General features: G+C 38.3%; 2 protein-coding genes across 2 annotated transcripts; one reads left to right on the plus strand and one right to left on the minus strand.

The window, feature by feature from the left end:
- The first annotated feature begins 10725 nt into the window (after positions 1-10725).
- On the plus strand, positions 10726-15942 carry LOC116201760. Its single transcript, XM_031533156.1, has 5 exons — positions 10726-11472; positions 14610-14675; positions 14849-14911; positions 15036-15104; positions 15264-15942. The coding sequence occupies exons 1-5, from the start codon at positions 11077-11079 to the stop codon at positions 15507-15509; spliced, it is 840 nt and encodes a 279-aa protein (XP_031389016.1). The 5' UTR covers positions 10726-11076; the 3' UTR covers positions 15510-15942.
- A 3915-nt stretch (positions 15943-19857) lies between these two features.
- LOC116201759 (ethylene-responsive transcription factor ERF084) lies at positions 19858-20950 on the minus strand. Its single transcript, XM_031533155.1, has one exon. The coding sequence runs from the start codon at positions 20937-20939 to the stop codon at positions 20097-20099; it is 843 nt and encodes a 280-aa protein (XP_031389015.1). The 5' UTR covers positions 20940-20950; the 3' UTR covers positions 19858-20096.
- Between the last annotated feature and the right edge of the window lie 1910 nt (positions 20951-22860).

Below are 22860 nucleotides of genomic sequence, written 5' to 3' on the forward strand. Positions count from 1 at the left end.
CTTGGTAACATCATATTAATCTCACGATCCCTTGCCGTTAAAATTCTGTAAGAGGTCTAGATTCATGTGTATCAAAAAGGTCATTATGTCTGTATTTGTAATTTAGCCTTTTTTCATCATTTTTATACAGTTTTGGTTTCCAATTTTCATCAACAGAGTCTTTATCCCTTACATCAATATAGTCATCTACCCTTAATGAAACAGATTGAGCACTCTATAACATATTTGCTGTAATATAGGCTCAAAATCTGCTGTGCACTGTTATTATAGTGTGAGAACATAATGATAAAATTTCAAAATGAATAAAGCAACCGAACCAATTAGCGACAAGTAATATTAATTTAATATAAAATTCATTACAGTTAGAGGTTCTAAGTCACCGCAGTTACAAAAATACATAAACTTTAACATATAACAATTCAGCAAAAAACCCAACATGTACAATTCAGCATGCATACTGCCTTCAGCATAACCCAGCATGTACAATTCAGCATGTACAATCCAACTAAAAACACAACAAAAAACCATCTATGTCCCGACCTAATTACATTCCAATATTCACATCTTAATAATCCAAAATGCATCTGAGTATGTTCTAAAGCAAGATCAGCATCAACCAAAATGAGCAAGAAAAGACAATTGTCATCATTAAGGAGGCCTTGGTGCTCCTGCGTTCATAAAGGCCGCAAACCTTTGGGCAGTTCTAGCACTGGCACCTTGAATGGTTTCCTTTGTAATAGGAGCTCTTGGATGGGGCATCATGCTAGATCTCACAAGCAGTGGTCTGAATGCAATTCCACCTGGAGGAGTGACCTACATGTTGGCAAGATAATCTATAAAGGGAAAGTGCTGCCAAGGACCTATACATCAAGAAAAATGATATTAGGATGACAAAATTAATCAATTCAATAATGTCATGTTGAAATTAAAAAATAAAATAAAATTGTACATGTGTGGTGTGATGGTCAGCTTGTGAGGATTGTGCTGATTGAAGTTCAGGTTGAGATGGGATAGGACCAAAATGTCCATCATGAGCAGCAGCTGGTGCATCATTTGCACCATTACTTGTAGCAACTGAATCCCCCTCACCTGGCACCTGAGATGCTCTGGTTTCCTCATTTGCACCATCACCTGGCACATGAGATGGCCTTGCTTCGTTAGTAGCTGTAGTTGTGTCCCTATCACCTAAGTTAGCCTTGCAACTGATCTTTTTATGTCTAACCTGTTTGCACCTGGAGCACCCAAGAGAGCCAAGCTTCCTCTTCATCTTGTGATGATTAACGTCTTCTTCTGGTGTCTTCTTTCTCTTAGTTTTTGGTTTCCCTGGTTTTCTCTTCACAATGGGAGGTTGGATAAGGTCAAAACCAATTTTCTCCCAAAATCCATCACCAGCTGCAGGGTTGATATAGTTAGAGTATATCTTGTCATTGGTCTCTTTGGTTAGCCAACAGTGGATAAATTGTTCAGTTTTTTCACCATTGTGGCTAATGCAAGCAAGGGCATGCTCGTATAGAATGCCAGACAACTCCCAAGATCTGCATGAACATGTCATCTCTTTCAAATCAACAGCACACTTTGAATGAGGAGGACAAATTACCTCAAACTTTAATCTACTAGGATCCCCTAGCTAGTGAGAAGTCCAATAGATTGCCTTCTGATGCAATTTATCAAGCTTCATTTGGACTTGTTTACAGAGGGGTCCTTGGCTCTTGGCAATCAATGCATGTGTCTTCACTATCTTGCTAGCGATATACATCCTTACACCTTCAAGTATCGTAATTATGGGCTTGCCCCTATACTTGAGGATTGCACCGTTGAACTGCTCATACATATTGGATGTAACTGCCTTATTCTTGCACACAGTATCAAAGGCTGATTTGTTCCACCTATCTGCAGGGATGTCATTCAGCCATTTTACAGCATCCTTATTTAGCTTGTCAAACACCATCATTGCTTCAGTAAAATGGTGTTGTGTTGTTGCCTTAACACAGGCCCGGAATGGTCTTTCATACTATGGGGTGTTGCTAAATTTCTTGAAAAAGTTAGCAAAGATATGTCTGCAATAATATCTATGTGGTGCACTATGACAAACTAACTCCAAAGCACTATCCAGTCCCTGCATGAGAAATGAAGGAATTAATGCAAATAAGTTACCAGTATGAGGACCTAAATGATGTTATTACATTTCCACGTGAATGACAAGTAAGCAATTGGTTACCTTTTGTCTATCAAAAATAAAAGTAAATCCCTTCTCCACTGAATACCCCAAATCATTCACTGGGTTTTCAAGAAACCAAATCCAATTTTCTTTATTCTCCACATCCACAATGTCGTATGTTATCACATAAAAAGAGTTGTTCCCATCCTGACTCACAGCAAATAACAATTGTCCACAATAATATCCCTTAAGGAAGCAGCCATCCAAGCCAATCAGGGGTTTACACCCAGTCAAAAAGCCCATTTTGCAAGCTTCCAACTAGATATACATTATGTAAAACTCATGAGTATATGGTGTACATTGCAAGCCAATAGTTGATCCATGATTTCTCTTCAATAGCTCATTAGCATAATTACGCAACTTTGCATATTGCTCATTCTCTTGGCCTTCACATATTTCATGAGCCAATTTTAGAGCCCTAGATACCATAGCATCATTCATCTTTACTCTATACTCGTGGATCATGTAGTCATATGCTACTTGTCCAGTTATGTCTGGCTGGATCCTGACAAGTAGGATCAACTTAGGGGCAATCCATTCCCTTATCGCAAGCTTGTTTGTCATCCTTCTAGCACATGTGTGCTTAGAGTACAAAGTCTTCACCTGGAAGAGTTTACTTGCCTTGTTTTCTGAGCATAATATGACCCAAGGACATCTCTTACCCTTACCACCCACATCCCTCTCAATACACAGAACTCTGACCCTCTCATTATCATTTTTCACAAAATCAACTTCACTTCCGATGAAGATATTCAATTCTTTCACAACATTTTTGAATTGCTCCAAACTCTCAAACTCCATTAACTTAGTGATAACAACACTACTTTCATCTTCTGGATTGAAACATGGATACCTGATACTCTCATTGTCTGAATCTTCATCATGGATTAACTTCATCTTATCTGTTTCATAGCCCTCACATACACGCTCTTCTTCAAGGTTGGTATCAGATGTGGATGCACCAGTAGCAGCACCACCAGCAGCAAATGATGATATAGCAGGACCTCTATATATTCTATCTGCAGTGCTTCCTTCCATCTCCTATACAAAGCTGAAAGTACCTGAAACATGTGCTCCCTCTCAGTAGTTGTCTTGTCCTTAAACCTTCCTTTGCTCTTATATCTTCTTTTCTTAATGGATTTTGAGGTAGAACAGCTTGATTTCTCCTTGCACTTTCTCTTCATTCTCTTCTCAGGCAGTGTGCTTTCTTCACCTTCCTGCACTTCTCCTTCACCTCTTTGTAGTCCTCCGCCTCCACCTGAATCAACTCTTCCCTCATCGAACTCCTCTGAATTATTGTCATATGGTTCTAGCTTGTAGTTGCTGTCATCTGTGGTGTCATATTCCTTATCACCTTCCTTTTCCTGATCATCTTCCTCTTCTTGATCATCTTCTTCTTCCTGATCATCTTCCTGTCCCCGATCATCTTTCTGTCCTTGATGACTTTCCTCTTGCATTCTCTTTCTCTCAAGCTCTCGAACCTCATCTAAAGAAATTTCTTCAAGAACATTTACTACATTGTGCTCAAAGTACAAGTGAACCTCTCTATAAGGCTCAATAACTTCTGGAAGTTTATTAAACAACAATCTTGCATCATCATCACTAGCTAGAGGTTCAAGTCTAATATCCAAATCACTACAGATTTGATTTTTATAGAAGCAAGCAATGGGTTTGGTCCTATATGTGTTGCCAAGTATGTCTATAACCCCTGCAGCAGTGAACTTATCTATGTTTTCGTCCTTCTTCACTTCCACAACACCATATTCATATCGCAATATGGGTTCTCTAAGAAAATTTCCGCCATGATGCATAACAACATCGATTGTCCTAAACGTGCTTCCATTGCCAAAGACCACAGAAAACCAAAACTTAGAAAACCCCCATTTTTGTATTGTTAGCCAAAGCAATGTCTCCACTCAGAAAATTCGAATGGATAAATAGTAACCAAACTGTAATGCATGTTCCGATCATCAACAAAAATGTCATCTTTTCGCTTAAAACAATAGCTTGTGAGAGTTAGCCGGAGACATACCTTGGCTCACGAACGAATCTGAAGTCTCTAGCCATGATCAGGACGAAACAGAAAGAGAGCTTAGAGAGAGTGAAACTGATCTTTCTCCAAGAGGAAACAACGTCGCTTAGCTCGCGCTTGAAGGGTGTTATGAGAGAGAGAGAAAGCAGAGAGAGAGAGAGCGGGAGTTATGAGCCAAAGACTAGAGGGAGTGATAAAAGAGATGACAAAAAAAAGGGAATAAATTAAAGCAATTTCAAATTTGGCAATAAATTGAACAGTTACATAGAATGACAATATTGATGAATACGATGTTTTTCGTCCAGTGTTAACGATAGATTTGATGGAGGGATGGATTTGATGTTACCAAGGAACTAATTGATGCGACGGAGGACCGAATTGATGTGATGAATGATCGAATTGATGTGTCTAAGGACAAAAATGATGTGCCCATGGATGAATTCGATGTGCTCAAGGACGAATTCAATGTGACCAGGGACGAAGTTGATGTTACAAGGGACGAATTCGATGTGACTATGGACGAATTCGATATAAATTTTTTTTCAATGACCCAGATGATGCAATTTGCGTAAGTCAGAGACGAAATTGCCAATTTACTCTGTGTTATACGGGTCAAAAAAATTATTGTAGAAAATTTATAGATTTAAATATGAGAAATTGAATTGATAAATAATCGTTGATATCGACCTTATAGTATAGGTATTAATATGCATAAAATATGAAGTTTATTTTTTAGTTTATGAATTCTAATATGGTAAATTTCAAACTTGTGATGACAAATAATTATTCAAGAGATCTTTAGCAAACTTTTATGTGACATACCTAATTAGATTAGCTCATTAGTAAATTTAATTTCCAATAAAATAAGGTCAAAACTCGAAAAGTTAGTTGTAAAGGTCTTTTAAGTCTATATAATTTCATGTGGGAAATAAAGTTGAATTACAATAATTATCAAGTTGTACACTCTTTAAATAAAACTAATATTTTTTATGAAAAAATAAAACTAATATCTAAAAGCAGACTAACTTTTTATTTTAACACTTACGTCACTAAGGGTGCAAAAATTTCAATAATCTTCTCACAAAAATATCTTCTAAACTAAATTACTAATAATACTACACTTTAAACATATAAAATTTATTTTTATGTCTTGATTGGTATAATGGATATATAGCTCAGTTCCATGATATTAGAGTATAACCAATACCATCAAATTGTCTTGAATGTAGTAAAGACAAAGATTAAAAAGTAAATATAATTAATAAAAAAGAAAAATATTCATTAATCCGCTCCATGAATAAGGTTATTCTCATTAAGCTTTTTTTTTCTGTGGGTAGTGTGAAAAATTATAATTTTGAAAATATATATATTATAAAGTGATAGTGTACGTCATATATCTATTCAATCATAAATTATATAAATAAAAGCAAGATAATATTAAAAACAAATTACATAATCATGGAAGAAATTACACTGTTCGATGATTGTTTGGAACCTGAATTCACAATATGCTTGAAGATTCGTCCATTCATTAACATCTAAGCTAAATAATAAAACAAGCGAGAGAAGTCACAAATGCATAAAAAAATCAATATCCGTATATATAAACGTAGCAGAAGCATCGAGAGATCGGCACAATATCCATGAAGCAGCAACAACAAAAATATGCTCCTACAATACGAATTCTTGCGATGAGAGATCGACTTTAGTTCGGGGAAATTGTGTTCCAATAAACTCCGCGACAATTTTATGATCTTCTGATTTACTGTCCTATTATCTCCCTGCACACACTTATAATATTAACTTAATAAACATAGAAATGCTAAATTCATGTATACGATCATCCATCATCAGACAGAATTTCCAATATTTATTTACAATAAGAGAATCAAGGGACTGGAGACTAACTACAAAGTCCTTGATGCTCCGTTTGGTTTCGCAGTTAAAATCACAAAAATTTTAACTTTAACTTTAACTTAACACACTACACAATCATTTGTCCTTTTTCACAATCAAAATCAAAGTTACTTTTAATTCTGAAATCAAACGCGCTATGAGTATTTACAAAAGGAACCTGTACAAGCCACAAAAGTAATTGCCCTAAGATCTAAACTTGGAGACGCTCGGCGATACTGGACTCATTTCAATAGATAAGTCGGACAAGAGAGGAGTCGATGCACTTAGACATCGAGGTGGTGTCGAAGGAACTGCTATATCGGAAGGATGATTTTGAACTTTGAGGAGGCACTGCTGGAGAACTTTGCGGAATTTTGCTTGGAAAGAGGCTGAAGGCGTCTTTCAACTGGCAGAGGCGTGTGTGTTTTAAACTTGCGATATCAAACCCCTTCCTTACCAGTTCAACATGTCGCATGTCAAGCATATTGCAGAGGAAGTTAGAAGCCCAGGAACCACTCGACACATGTCAAAAGGTGATGAGATAGGACAACAGATTACGTCGGACTTCGAAGCAACATTAAGCCCGCCAAATTTGAGATCTCACGATTTCAAAACTTCGATATCTACACTATGCAAGGCAATGATGAATAAACCAAAAGCTCGACATGATGAACCCTAAATGGGGAACATAAAAATAAAGAATGAAAAACAAAAAAAGCTACAGAACAAACAATAAAGTTCCCTCTGAATACTGAGATGCAAGTCGTTCCCATCTCTTCCTAAGATAAGATCGACTGGGGGATAGATTTTAATCAACAATAAGCATCTTCACCCAAAAACATTCCAGCACAACAGAATTTCAATACCCACCATGCCATTCCAATATCTTCCAAGCCCACAAACCCATGAAGGGGATCCTTTTCAGAAGTTAGCATGATAAATCAGGAACTGAAAGCATCACATTGGACGAATGCACGGTCACTTGCTTTCTGCTTGGTGTTCTCTTCTTCAGACATCTTCATGCTCATCTTCTGCCCTGTTTTTTGCAGTACCAGACATGAAAACAACGAAGGAGAAAGAATAAAGGGTATGGAATGCTTTTATGGGCTGGGCTTTTCAGTTGGGCAGCTCGTGCTGGGCTGGGCGTTTCAGTTGGATTTCTGCACTGGTGGGCTGGGAAGGCCGTACGAGTCGTATGGGGCCCAGCTCTGGTCTTGAAAATTTGATCAATTACATATCATCGTACAATCGTACTGAAAGAAATTGATGCTCCAATAATATAGGAGGACTAATTGAATGGCAAATTCCTTTCAAACTTCTCCCCCCCTTTCTCCCAGCTCTTCCTCCAATGCTCATGAGCTTTCCGCGGAGGAGGCCGACGAGATCCAACGAAGCACCACGAAAGTAAAGGAATGGACCCCAAATACAGAATCCCCTGCTTCTCCGGCTGTTTCCTACGAGGACAGACTCACTGGAACTTTCCCTGGGTCCATGGCAGGGGCCTATGAGGAAGCTTTCTGCATCGACCACGCCTACGAGGATGACACTGATGATGATATTGGCCCAGAGGACGATGATGGTGAACCACGCATCCTCCTCACTTGGGAGGAAAAGCTTAAGCTCCGCGCTCCTTGGCGTGATTCCCTCATAATCAAGCTCATCGACCAACCACTGGACCACAACTATTTTGTTCAGAGAATTCACAGCCTCTGGAAGCCATCCGGGGGCCTTGATTTATATGACCAAAATGGCAAAAAGCTAAAAATTGAGAACAAAAACTGTCTCTCTCTTTTTTTTTTACATTATTTAACATTTATCTTTCTGATGCTATTTATTGCCTAATCATCAAATTTATATATATATATATATATATATATATATATAGTATGCCCGTGTAATGCACGGGTTATCCGTTACTAATAAAATATAAATAGCTGTCTAACTATTCAATGTAAAATTTGGACAAAGCATAAAGAGATATTTAGCTTCTCCATCGTAAAACATATATACCAATATACCATATAAGAATTCTAAAATTTTATTAACTATAAAGAGTTCATAATTATAATTCTATTATTATAAGTTGAGATTATGTGTAATATCGAGTATGTATAAATTACGATCACCGAATTATTCGCCAAAAATCTTTTAACTTTGCCGCGGGGACTTTGTCCTAGTTTATACCTAAATCTATTCCGGCCAATAACGATTCAACCAGATCATCATTGTAATTAGTATAATGAGAAAGAGGGTGCAACGCATGCTCTGGTAACGGTAAGCTAGAGATTTTATGTTTGATTCTCGAGGTGGAACTGCTCTTGTCCATTTACTAATTATGAGGATTATATTTCGTTGTAACTAAAAAAAGAACTAATACAAATTTCATTATATGTCATATATGTTACATGTAATTTATATTCTTTTTCTGGTAAATAAATGATCATCATAATATTCTCTGTCAAGTGATCTAAACACAATATTTACGTGTTGAAAGGATGCAAATGAAACCTAACATAGTACAATTTCCCGAAGGAAAAAAAAGGAAAAGAAAAAAAGAACCGCATATATATATTTATGCCTTACATTCCCGATCAAATTCGGTTAACGATATTATGTCGACGAGCTTTAAGTTGACGCATATGTTGGGCCATTTTCGACTAAACTTTAGGTACAAGTACGCAATTTGTAAATGCAGTGAACCGACACTACGTGAAAGTAATTAAATCAATTCAGCATGGGGCAGCATCCTGATTTGAATTTTGCCATTCATTTTTTTCCCTCCTTACTCACATACACATAGCTCCTCACTCACATCGGCCCCATCCCCCCTCTCTTTGAGTTCAAATAACAAATTCCAAATGGCCAATGTCTTCTGCTGGTCCACTCATAAATATTCCATCCCCGCTTAGTCATCACAAAATATGCATGTGGAAAGCGTTAGCTGCATGATGAGGCATCATGAACTATTTAGCTGCGTTTTGTTTTACGAAAGATATTTCATGTATCCATTGTATGTATGCCAAGAAAGGCTGATGAATTAGACGGTTAATTAGACCAATATTACATGGATTCTAGCGATCGCCAGATATATTATATTTCGGTTAATTATACGTGGCAGAAACAAAGTTTATAAGACTCCTAAGGTCTTTTGTTGAAGGCACATCTGTTTGCAGCGATTTCCTTGTAAAGAATCTTCTGCGAAGAAAAAGGATATATTCAACTAAGATTACAAGTAGTTTCGGGGAGCATTTCTGAATTTGAACATTTGACAGAGATGGAAAGTGACTCACAACGAAATACTTCATTAGAAGTCGTTTCCCTTCGGACGGGCCCAATGGAATTCCACATATATACATCCATAATCAGCTTGTAAAGAGAGAAATTAACCAACATGGATTTGGTTCAAGCGGTTCGAATTTATTCCACTTAAGCAATGTTTGGGTTTGAGTTCTTATAAATGTAAAAAATCTATGCTAAAAGAGTTTTACCACTTAGTGAGCCGAGCCGGTTTGACTGAATTAGTTAGGTTTAATTGAGCTTTCGATACTATGGTTTACACCGAAAAAAAGAGAAAAATAAAAGACCAACAGTGTGTTTAGTTTTAGAAATAAATAGAGTTGAGTTTTGATTTTAATTAGGTTGTAATGATTGTATTGTTGAATTACGAGAAAAAATGTGGAAAAGTAATGAATAGTTGAGAGAGTTTAGTATTAAAAATTGAATTAATTGATTAAAAAATTGAAGAAAAAATAAAAAGTAATAATTGTATTGCTGACTTTTGTTGTGTAGTGAGTGGAGTTAAAATTTTAAAAATCGATCCTAAAACCAAACGGACCGTAACAATTTGGTGGTGTTTGATTTCAGAATTCCAATCATACTTTCAATCAAATTCCACTTTACTGCACTCAATTCTTCACGCAATTCTTCGCACAATTCAACCATATAATTATTATTATTATTTTTCATTTAAGAATACATTTTCACACATATTTTTTTCTAATTATTAATACAATCAATTTTTCAATAATAAATTCCTACATCTATTTACACATCCATATATATATATATATTGTTGTCCTTTCATTTAATAAATTATCGCATATATTTTTTAAATTATTATTATAATTAATTTTTAATAATAAATTTTTTTGCGTAAAATTATCTATTTTGTCTCTAGTGATTAGAGTAGAATTAGATAATTCCAACTCCAAACTCAAACGAAGCTCGACTAATGTATTATAGGATTGAACTGGATTGACTCATTGAAGCGTAAATCTCTTTTGATTTATATTTTTTTATTCACAAGACTCAAATTTAAAATTCTATTTAAAAAAAATAAATGTCGAATTTGAGCCAACTTACACCGATGACCGAAAATAATAAAATATATAATAAATAAATTAGGGACAGGTTGAGAAAACAAGGGCGGAAAGGTGGAAGGACGAGGAACAAATGGGAAAAGAGGAAGGGGAAGAAGGAAAAGACCAAAGAGGGCAATGCCACGGTTGACTGGTGGGTCCATAAAACACAACACAAATACAATACAAATAGAGGGAGAGGGAGAGAGAGAGAGAGAGAGAGAGACCAAACCCCACGACACAGCACACTTCACTTGCCATTGTACAGTGACACAGAGAGAGAGAGAGGAACAGCAAATGAAAGTGTGGAGTTGTCAACAAACATCTACTCCCACACCACACCACACACACACAGAGGCCACATATATAAAACCTCCCTCTCTCTCTCCCTTCCCTCTCTCTTCCCCATCCCACCTCCCTCATTATTATTTCTCATCCCACAGTTTGATTTTCATTTTCCACACACATCCCCCTCCCCCCAACCCAACAAACCCCATCTCCCTACCCTCTCTCTCTCCCCCTGTAGGAAGAAAGTGTGTGTATACACCCGAGAAGACAACATACATACACACATGACGACAGCCGCCGCCGCCGCGGAGGAGGAGTGGATGGAGCTCGCCGCGAGGGACGACCACGTGGTGGCGGAGCTGCTCCTCCGCCTCTGCCGCGCAGCGCCCTCTTCCAGTAAACCCGCCGCCGTGCCCGGCTGGACCGTGCGCCAGCCCAGGAGCGGAGGACCCAAGAAGAAGGACAACGACAACAAGAGGAGGACGAAGAAGACGCAGACGACGAAGCAGAAGCAGAAGCAGAAGCAGAACCAGCAGGAGGAGGACGGCGTGGAGCCCACACGCGCCAGCCCCACCACCCCGCTGTCCTGGAGCGGCGCCACCTCCACCAGCGGTGGCGGCGCGGACGGCCCCGAGGAGTCCAGCCGCCCGGCCAGGCCACCCTACAACGCGAGATCTAAGGTCTGTTCGTTCTTGCACCTCTGCCACGTCCCTCCCCCCCTGCTACGCGTCAGCTCCTTTATTAGTTGGTCCCGTCGTCTCGTCCCTCGTCGTTTTCACTCCTTCTCTCTTCCCTTTGCTGCTTAACAATTACATACATATACACATATGTAAGTATGATGCGTACTACGATGAGCTACATGGCATGGATCTTCCATTGCTGAGGAGGAGGAAGAAGAGGAAGATGGTTGAGGTTGGAGCTTGGTGGCGTTTGGTGGAATATTTTTAGTGGGTTGACGAAACTGCCCTCACCGTAGGGGTGGATGGAAAGATTAGATATTCCGTCGTTTGGTCACAAGAAGAAGTAAAGTCACCTCACAAATACAAAGGATGCGTCTCTTCTACTCCTTACAATCACAATTATATAATTTATAAAGAAAAAAACCAAAAAAAAAAAAACAAACTGTCACTTGTCAGATTTCTCTTCGTTTCCAGCTTCCTTTTGCAGCACACCCTTTATTCCTGCCCCCTTCCCCCCTCCCCCCTCCCTCCCCTAATTACCCTTTTTACCCTTCCCCCCGTCCGTCCATCTGGTGGTTAGTCATCGATAATATTATTATTTTTATTAAAATAAATTTATTTTTTTGTTTCTTTTATTATTTGGAGGTTGAAGAGATAAATGGGTAAAGCGAGAGCGACACTCGTCGTCTCGTTTCGCTTTTGCCGCTTCCACGTCCCCTATCCGGAGGGGCATATCCGTAATTCCGACTCAGCTCGCGGTATGCCCACCTAGTTTTCCAAAGTAGGCAAAGCGCCACACCTCAACCGAATTGACCGAAAAGCCCCCTCCCCCGGCCGTAGGGTCACCGACCGAAAGCCACCTCGACAGGTCAAGTGGGTCTTCCACGGGGCCGGGGCAGTTTCGTCAGTCAGCGCATTGAACCTGTTTTGTTGATGGCGTGTTGTCATGGCAATAGGAATAGGGCTGCGATGCAGAACAGTTTGGGGGGCGCCAGTGTGTGTATATCGTTAGTGGCCGTGGCCCTTTTTTTTTTTTAATTAGTCTTTTAATTTAATTAATTAATATGAATAATTATGTATTCATGCGATTGTTGTCGGGAGGGGAATGATTGGGTGCGGCTGCTGTAGCTTCACGTTTCCTGTATCTGCATTCTCTGTCCGTCCGTATAAGAGAATCATTAGCTAGTAGGCAACATTCAACATTTTGCCGAATATTCTAAACCAAGACCTGACTTTGATTTGGGCCATTGAACCTTCCCTGAGAAAAATATCGGGTCGTTGTCGGTTCAAGTCATTCCATGAAACCCTCTGTCGGAATCTCAGCTCGGTTTGAAGTGAGCGGACGACTTGATGTGAATTGTGGACATGGTGACAGGCTGGGCCAATAGGAAAAGAAGCTTCGGGTTTGGGGGGTCAAGAGCATAAACATGGATTCTGTCATGGGATTTGTATGGACTTTTTTTTTTTTGGGGTAATTCATGCTTTATTCAATCAAAATCAAACGTTCCTGCTGATATGCTCAGCTACAGAGCGGGGATAACAAGTCCCATTTACATTTGAAAATGACTTGTCATACATACTAAAGTAGGAGCTAAATTTAGAACTACTAAGGTGGCATCTTTGTCCCTCCCATCTTGGCAAGAGCATCAGCACACCGCCTCTTTGAGAATATGTGACAGTCGAGCTCATCCATCTGAGCGCAAAGCTTCTTGCAATCATTGATAATCAGTTGGAGCAGTAAACTGGGAGCGTTACCCCGAACCCAATCAAAAATTAGACGACCATCTAATTGAACGCAAAGCCTCTTAATGCCACAGGTAAGAGCCAGCTGCAGGCCCCGTCGAAGTGCACTAAGTTCCACTACAGGGGTTGTGGTCTGTCCAAGGTGCATCACGAAACCTTTGACCCAGTTCCTGTTATGGTCTCAGATTAAACCTCCTCCACCCGCTCTTCCCGAGTTTCCCTCTACAGAGCCATCTGTATTCAGAGTATAGAAGCCTGCTGGTGGCATATTCCAGTTTACCAGAATGGACTTTGGACTTTGGAGATGCATGAAGATGGATGGAGCAATTAATTCAGAAGGGGAAGAAAGAGTGAGGACAAAGTGGGATCCTTTCTGGGGTGGGGGGGATGGAATGGAAATGGGAATGGAGCCAGTGGGAGAGAGTGGTTCTCAAAGTGGGGTCCACTTTTGTCCCCAGATAAGCAGCTGACTGTCTGACTCATTCTAGGGTTTGCACCTGCCTGCCTTCCTTTGCTATAAACTAATTTCCTTTTTCTTTTTTTTTCTAATTTTTTGAATTTTAATAAAATATAATCAATGCAAAAGTCAAGATTGTTTTCTGTGGTCCAAATCATGAGGAAGCTGGGTGTTGGGTTTCTCTTGATAATGGGCCTAAGATCGAGTAATGGTCAATCGGCTAAGACCAGGCACGGGCCAGTCTCTTTCATGGAGACTGTTCACGTGAATAAAATTCTTTTCATTGTCTAGTATATTATCGTCGAGCGCCAAGCACCACAGGCAATGGAAGGACAACTTCCGGGAAAGAAGGCTTCGTCCCCGTCTATCGTCTCATTTCGTGTCGGAGAATGTACGCTAGGAATACAATGAGAATGATTTACTGTGGCCCGGCTAGACTCTTTGGATGGGTTGTTTATCATTTTTTTTTTTACCACGGTTTGTTTATCGACTACTGGGAAATCATTGTGTTTAGCGCGTCGTTCTTGCAGTGACACGAATGTTTAAGTCTTATTTTTAAGTTCGAAGGAGAAAATGAATCTTGAGTTATATACATTGGGGATGCAGGCTCAGCTTATCACGTAACACTTTGGTTTGGGTTTCAAAACCGTTGCTCCTGTTTATTTAGGCTACCGTCTCTAATGTCATGTCGGGCTCGTTCATGAAGGGCAGTGTTAAACTAAAACAAGCTTGATATATATATGTGTGTGTGTGTGTGTGTATGTATGTCGCTCAGGAACTCTTCGAGTTTAAGGTTTTAGGAAATTGATTACCACTTAATATTTAAATCACTTTATATGTTTCCTGTTCCATATCTACTTGTTATCTACCTATTGTTTGTCGAAGGCCTTCCCTATTAACCAGAAGCATCTCTAACAGAGAACTCTTGCTTCTTCAGGCTTCTATGTTCACAGCAACGGCCACCTCCACGACCCCCATGACAAAAAGGCCAAAGAGGAAAAAGGTGATTTGTAATATCTTACTTGAAGTTCTTTGGTACTGAATCCTTTTCATTAGATTCATATAATCTTAGATAGAAAGTTCAACTTCTTTATCCTCACCGCTGATTCTAAATTGATGCTTAAAATGTGATGAACTGATTTCATTCTGAAGCTCGAATTTTTTCGGTTCTAGCAGACATTAGCTGAACTTAAAGATGAGGAGAGTTTGCTCTTGAAGGAAAGGAGAAACTTGAGACATGTACGATCTTCCAAGTTCCAACTTAGTTTCTCAGGGCGTGTCCTCGTATTATAGTCCTCCTGCGTTGTCTATATTATGCTTCATTCCACTTCATGGAGCTGATGCAATCTTCTTCTATTAACAGCAATTGGCAACTCTGCGCCTGACTGTTGAACAAGAAAGGGCCAAAAATGAAATCTTTAAGCAGAAAAAGGTGAGACTGTCACTAATCCTTCCGAATTCTCATCTCGATATAGCATATTCTCAGGAGAAATCGTCCTCCTACCGTGCCGTTAAATAGAGTTGCTTTTGGTCTTTCATATATATTTATAGATGTAGATGTAGTTGCTGAGCCTGTTCTTGCCCTTTTCAGCTTGATGTGCAATTGCAGCATACAGAAACAATTGCGGCAAGGGACATGAAAGCTGAATGTGAACCTCGAGGAATCTTACCTAAAAGTCGAGACAATATCAATGTAGCCACTCAACAAAATTCTCTGCCTGATAATATTTCTGGGATGACCGAAGTTGAAAGGCCTCAGGCGATGTTTGAGCTTCCCGATCTGAACCTACCGCTCGATGAACATTGTGGGCCCCAGGTTCTCAACGGAGCAAGCTGAGAATAAAGAGCTGCATATAAGTTGGACGAAGTGCTTCTTCAGCCGAACTTATGGGGTAATAATTTTTCCCCTGCTTCATAGTCCTAACATCTTAGGTTCAGTCACCCGTGACGGAGTTCGGGCTTTAGCCCTGTTTCTACCTTCTCAATCTCCAGGAGAAAAATCTCCATCCTTGTGGAGACACCGAGATCCTGACAAGTTAGAGTAAGTGAGACTTATATTCTTTACTTGCCCACCTCCATAATAGTTTGGCAAATGACGAGCAATACCGTGAATGCTGCGGTGCGAAACGTACTAATTACTGTTACTGAAACTATACCTTTGTTCAGTTGCATTGTTGTATGGCTTTCTTTTTACTAGTGAAGATTTGATTCTGTTTAGTGTTGGAATTTGATCGTACTCGTTTGGAATATGCCCAGATATCTTATTAGTATCGATGATGTCAAAATTGTGTTTGAACTGAAATCGGCTCGACATTCTTACGCTGTAAGATCGCAGAGTGGAGTGATCTCAAAACGACGTACGCTATAGGTTTGAATTCGAGTTACTTTCCAAGCAACGTTGTTCAGTTCATTTCAATCCATTATTTAATCTTCCAAACATGTCAGTATTCTTCTCTCTCTCTCTCTCTCTCTCTCTTTTTCATTTCAATCAGGATTTTTTATTTATTAAAAACTATATTAATATGATCACATCCTCTCCAAATTAATCCAAAATATATATTTTATATTCCTTCCACGAGCAAAGATGAGTGAGACTTGGACATGCACGTACTGGTAGTGGACTCAGCTTTGAGGCCCATTTCGGTCTCGTCTTGTGGGCCTTGTGGCTGGCCCAAGTTCTGACTCAGCACGCAGTTGACAAATGACGTTGCTGACTAAGCAAAATGACTCTTAAGCAGGAATTTTCTTTTTGGGTAAGTTTATGCAGAAATTAGTCTCACAAAATATATTAAACGACACACCGTGGTCCCAAAAAAAAGAAAAAAAAAGAAAATAAGAATATGGACAATCATAATAGTCTGACCGTATAAATATATATACACGTATAGAGGGCTCAAGGTCGTTTCAGTTATGGCATGCGGTGTAAGCTTCCATTATTTCCAACTGAGGTTTTGGCAACTTCTTGTATTATATAAAGACTAGGGAAAGCAAAACTGCAAGTTGAGGGATCTATTGTTGTAATCAGGGTGAATTTTATACAAAATCACGTTATTTTCAAAATTTTCGAGATCAAGCTAGCGTATGATTTAAAGAAATTAATATTGTAAAAACGTGGGATTTCATATTTGGTGGCAAATATTTCACGTTCATCAACCGAAGTTGAAAATTCCCGTTAGGAGAATTATAACATTTGGAGGCTCACTCTTAAAAGCATATGGTATAGACCGAAGAGGTGATGAGCTGAAGGTGGTTGATTGGTAGGCCCAAAACACATGGAAAGAAAGAAAGAAAGACATTTCCCCATTTCTCAGGTCACTTTTCTCTCCTCTCTATATTCCTTCCTATACTTTTCCCGTCTCTCATAAGAGAGAGACACAAATGAACCCATGAGAATTTATGTGAGTTATGTAAAAGCTTGACAAAATACTAAATCACAAGTGAATTATGTGAAGTTGCATTTTACTAAACTATTCAAACAATGGTTAAATTACTTGAGTAAATTATGTAAATTCTAATAAAGTTAATTATATTTATAATAATATACATACTTCTAACTCGCATAGATAAATTACCCTTTGAGTAAATTCCTTGCACATGTAATGACTTACTTTTCTTCAGGTGTTCATTACCCGATATTCGAAAATTTAATGAGTCTTGACTAATTCAAATTCAAATTGAATCAGTTCATTAATGAATAAAACTCGTCCGATCGTTGGTTATCTTTGTTCATAAGACTCAATGCCGAAATCTTACTCCATGGAATAAATGCCGAACCACTATTAAACCCACTCACTTTGGTGTAAATGACTTCTTACATGTAGATTTTGAGTAGATTACATAGTTTTATTTATTTATTTCTTTTTCCTCTTTAAAGTAAATTTCATAGTTAAAAGTGATGGCATCACCCACACCCTCTCTCTTTCAAGCAAAGCATTACGGTTTACCCACCATGGAATTTCCTCAATCACCCCCGCCGTCCCATCAAATTCAATCCTTGCCAGAACATATCACAGAAGATCCCTGCAATCTTTACCCTCCCCAGGTGTGTCAGGATCAGTCCAGCTTTAACTTCTCCCAGTTCCAGCCCTCTTTTCGTGGGTGCAAAGATATACTTATTTCACTTCATATCTCTCCTATCATAAAAACGTAAGCACACCTGTTTCATGACGTGTTTCTACAATTGTCCCCGCTGTATATTCATTTAAAACAAATCTAAAATTCTATGGAAAATTCATTTTATGATACAATCACTTTTGAATTATTGAATGATTGTTTATGAGTGGAGCTAAAATACACACCCCATATGACTATGATCACCCATTTTATGGCAAATAGACAAAGTTATTATTTATCTCTCTATGAAATCCAATTTTACAGAATCACATTTTAAGGATAACTTTGTCATTTATCATAAAAGGGATAACCTTAGCCATATTAGGTATACCCAAATCTTATTTATTTACATTTTTAATCTATGATGGTAATTCAAAACAAATAACTGTACATAAAGTGATTACAGTATATATTTTCAATATATATCCACTTTCCTTTTTGAGGAAAGATTTATCGTGTAATCATTTTAGTAATCATTTTAAAATGATTTACGCCATGTAATCAAATTAATTACTTTAGTTTGTAGTAAAATTATCTCAATATGATCAATATCACATAAATTATATGTACTTCCAGTAAGTTATATTATTTTCAAGTGAAATAATTGAGAATAATTACTTACTTTTCTAGTAAATTGTTCATTAAAAAAAAAGTAACTTACCCCACAAATAATGGATGATTTTGGCATTTATTTCTCTTGAGCAAAATATTATGATGATTTGACGCTTATTTTTTTAAGCAAACTATTAGCTCGAGTATTACAAATGGAGAAAGTCCTTGATTAGGAGCATTCTACCCGTAATTAGTCGAGGCTCGTTAAGCTTCCAAATGCTAATACACACCGAAAAATATAACTTGGACCTATTTATAATAAATTACATACATTTCGAGAAATTTTACTTAATTTTATAATAAATTATAAGAATTTAACTTAAATTTTACTAATTTACGTGATTATATATTGCATCACTTTCATCTTTTTTTCACCGAATAAAAGACTAGGTCAGATTATTAACCCGCTGTGACTGTCCCAACTAAAGAAATCTAATCGTTACAGAATGTTCATTTCGCCATAATTCGTTGAGACTTTAGCTCAATTTGATCACCGTAGACCCACCAATACACTAATGAATTAAGTCCAAAACTCACTTGATCAAGCATTATGAACCAACTACCGACATCCCATAATACACCCACATAATAAAGAAATCTACGTCCTCGATGAGATTCGAACTCGTGATGTTCAAATAGAGCTTGTGATACTTAATCACTTAATCTAATCACTGAATCACCATGCTAATGGTATTGCATCACTTTATCGATTGCGCCATATAATTTCCCTCCCTTCTCTTCCTCACACATTCCCCATATTTTCTTTAATTTTCTACTCTCTCTTCCATCACCTATGTCTTCTCATTTTATTCCCAACTTTCGTCAATCTGTTTTCTCATTTTCTGCTTCCTTCCTTTCTCTTTCTCACACATTCCCCATTTTTTCTCTAATTTTCTTTCAACATTACTCTCTCTTCCATCCCCCATATCTTCTCATTTTATTCCCAACTTCCGTCAACCTGTTTTCTCATTTTCTGCCCCAACTTGTTTTCGATCGTGAAGGAGGCTAACCAATCACGATCGTGAAGGAGACTGATAACCTAATACAACAATATAAAATAAACGAAATAAAAGAACACATAAATCCAATAAATAAAAATCAAATATGCACTACTAAAAATTCAGCACATAATTTCTCGTTTTTAATTCGATGCCTTGTCCAATAACTTGAGATAATTTCAAAATAAAAATGAAAACATTTTATGCCTAAATAAATATGCATCTCTATTATGTTCCATATTAACCAATGGAAGTAGCATCTATATCTATATGTCCAATTGAGTTGCTCAAGTAGTCGGTTAGAAAAGATGGATCACCATAACCACATATATCATTCTAAGCCAGAGGATTCCTACTCTGTCATTCTCAGCCAAAAAACCATATATATATATATATATATATATAGAAACATGGAAAATTTACACAGTAAGACAAGGTCTTAAGTACATTCAACATCTCCCAAAAGGTTCCCACATATTGCCATCCATACAATATATATACTTGATCTTACCATCCATGCAATATACTTGATTAATTTTAAATATAGAGCGACATGCATGCACTTACATCTTCCTATTAAGCCCCAAAAATGACTCCCCTATGATCAAAAAACGAAGCGCACAGAGAGGCGTTGACTAGAGTCAGTGAGGATCTACGTAATGTACCACTAGAGTACCATCGATCTAGCCATAGCGACGGCGTTATCGCTTGGACCGACGAACCCCGACCTCAAGCTTCAGATCAAGCTCCAGACCATTGCTGATGCTATTGCTCCCATTGGTTATTTTGGCTTTGTTACCTGATCCGTTGCCGTGAGCGCTAGGGCTGCCACTGAACAGGTGCTCCACGGAGGTCACCACCGAGCACTTCCTCCCTCGGCCGGCAGCCTCCCTTCTCCTCCGAGAGCCCGGCAGCGCCGGAGGGGATGATAAAGCCGGCAGCGGCACGATCGGCGGTATCTCGAAGTTGGTCCTCGCCTTTGAGCCCCTCAGCCGCCTGGCAGCCGCATCGTAGGCCCGGGCCGCCTCCTCGGCCGTGTCGAAGGTCCCCAGCCAGTGCCTGCACCGCCCTATTCTGTCCCTTATCTCTGCCGACCACCTCCCCCACGGCCGCTTCCTCACCCCCCGGTAGTTCTTCTGCACCGACACGTTCCCCTCGACGGCCGCGGTCCGACGCCTCTCCTCGCTGACCTGCCGCTTCTGGGGTCTCATCGGCCCTAGACACCGCGAGATGGAAGGCAAATGCGATTCATCAGCCTGCTCCGAATCCTTCTTCCCGAAGAGGACGTGCTCACCAACAACGGCGGCGATTCCATCAAGCGGCGGCGCGGCGTCGGCCTCGGACTTGATGGCTTCGGGGGCGGGAGAATACGAAAGGGCAGGTTGGCCGATTTGGAGATTTGGGACGAAGGATAGTTTTGTTAAGGAGAGAGGGACATGCAGGAGGGGCGTTTCATCGATGAAGCGAAACATTTCGAGGGGAGGCTGCGGGTGCTGGATGGGGCTTGCATGAAACGGAACGGGAAGCAGAGCCTGACCGTTCATGGTGAAAGAAGAGTTTGCTAAGTAACTCGCCCAAAGAAAGAGTCTGCTGAATAATGAGAAAAAAGGAAAAATTGAAGAGTATTTATACCTAAAGAAACGAAATTTCAATTTAAAATAAATAATAAATAAAAATTTGAAAAGTCTGTGCGCAAATAAAATTAAAATAATATATAATATACAAACTTTCGATTATAAGATTGACTAATCAATCTAAGTATGACTAAATAGAAATTTCAATAATTAATAAAAAATATAAATAATTTCATAATAAATATTAAATTTAAAATATTTTAATTATAATGTAAAAGTATGTATTACTTTGTTATAATTTTTTTGATATATATATATATATAATATAAATATATATAAGTTAAAATTTAATAAGAAGGAATAAATATTTTGTCTTACTTATGGTTATGGGAATAGGATTCTACGGAAGCACTTAAGATATTCCTGTCAATATCGATGCGACCGTAAATCACCCACGTTTACAAGCCTTTGCCTTTCCCTAGGCAAGGACAACTAGGAAGGGGGATTACGACCAGATGTACCTCGACAATGTCGATATTGCCCCCTGTTGCCGTTTTCAATGTGGTTTTCCCTTTTCGGTGACATAAGCGGGGGAAGCTGTCTACATATCATGTTACTCCATGTACCCTTATGAGAGTCTCTTCGAGCTCCACTTTAAATTCACGGCAATCTTCCGTCTGGATCGGTAAGTACATGCTATATCAACATCCTCAACTCCTCATAAAAAGTATTTTCATGTTCCTGAATTAAACATACGAAAATTTTGTAAAATCGTATTTCATAATCTCCATCATCAATAATATTTTAAGTCATCATTCCACTGCAATTCTAAAATATATCTCACAAAAAATTAAATATAATATATAAATAAAATTGCTCGTGCAATGCACGGACAAGAAAACTAATTTATTATTATTATTGATTAATTAATTTCTTCATTAATTAAATTTTGGCCTTTTAAAATTAAAATACAAGGTCATGGCAGTATCATCTTGTCTAATCCTATCCATCCATATTATGTACAACAAACTAACCTCCCTTTGAGAACACTGTCTACGTTTGAGAAACAAAGGATAATTGTTGATGTTGCATGTTTACCGCGTGTTCCCTTAATCATTGCGCACTTAGCCGATGACACCATGAGTTTACACTTCTCCATTGGTGATAAATAGATGGATAGAAATGTGGAGATTTGGTATATTATTGATACGTTTATATTCGATTAATTAATAACAGTTCTTTTGTGAAATTTTTTCACAATTTTAATTTATTTTAAAATGAATTCAGAAGATTTGATCATGTTTTATTTCAACAGATCACTAGGTAATTATGTTACCGAAAAAGTCCAGTAATAATTTGTACGCAAAATATTTCGAGCATCAGTGAGCCATCTATCATCGATTGACATAAGAATATTTTCAACTACAAGAGAAGCTCACCGCTATATAAATAGTATCCAGTTAAAATGTCTACGAGCAGAAATTTATAAAACCAATATGGACCTAATTTTTAGAGTTCTCTCCCCTCCACCCAACTCTCTTCCCCAAGCTACTCCCCAAAAACCAACAAACTCTCATTTTCAGCCATCGCCCGGGATATGCCATGATTTCCGAGATATTTCCACATATTGCTCGAGATTTGTTACATTAGAATCTTCTTGTATTCTTAGGATATTCTAGGATATTCTTAGGATATTCTTTGTATAGTTTATACAGTATCCTTTTTGATTTACTTACCATAGGTATCAATGAGTTATTTTGTATATATACGGTTATCACATCAATAAAGATTATCACCTTCTATTCAATCGATTCTCCTCTTTTCACATGGTATCAGAGCTTCAAAGCCTTGAAACCGATCAAATCCTTGTTGATATTCGTTTCTTATTTTC

Source organism: Punica granatum, chromosome 3 (genome assembly GCF_007655135.1).
Source record: "Punica granatum isolate Tunisia-2019 chromosome 3, ASM765513v2, whole genome shotgun sequence".
Lineage (NCBI taxonomy): Eukaryota > Viridiplantae > Streptophyta > Magnoliopsida > Myrtales > Lythraceae > Punica > Punica granatum.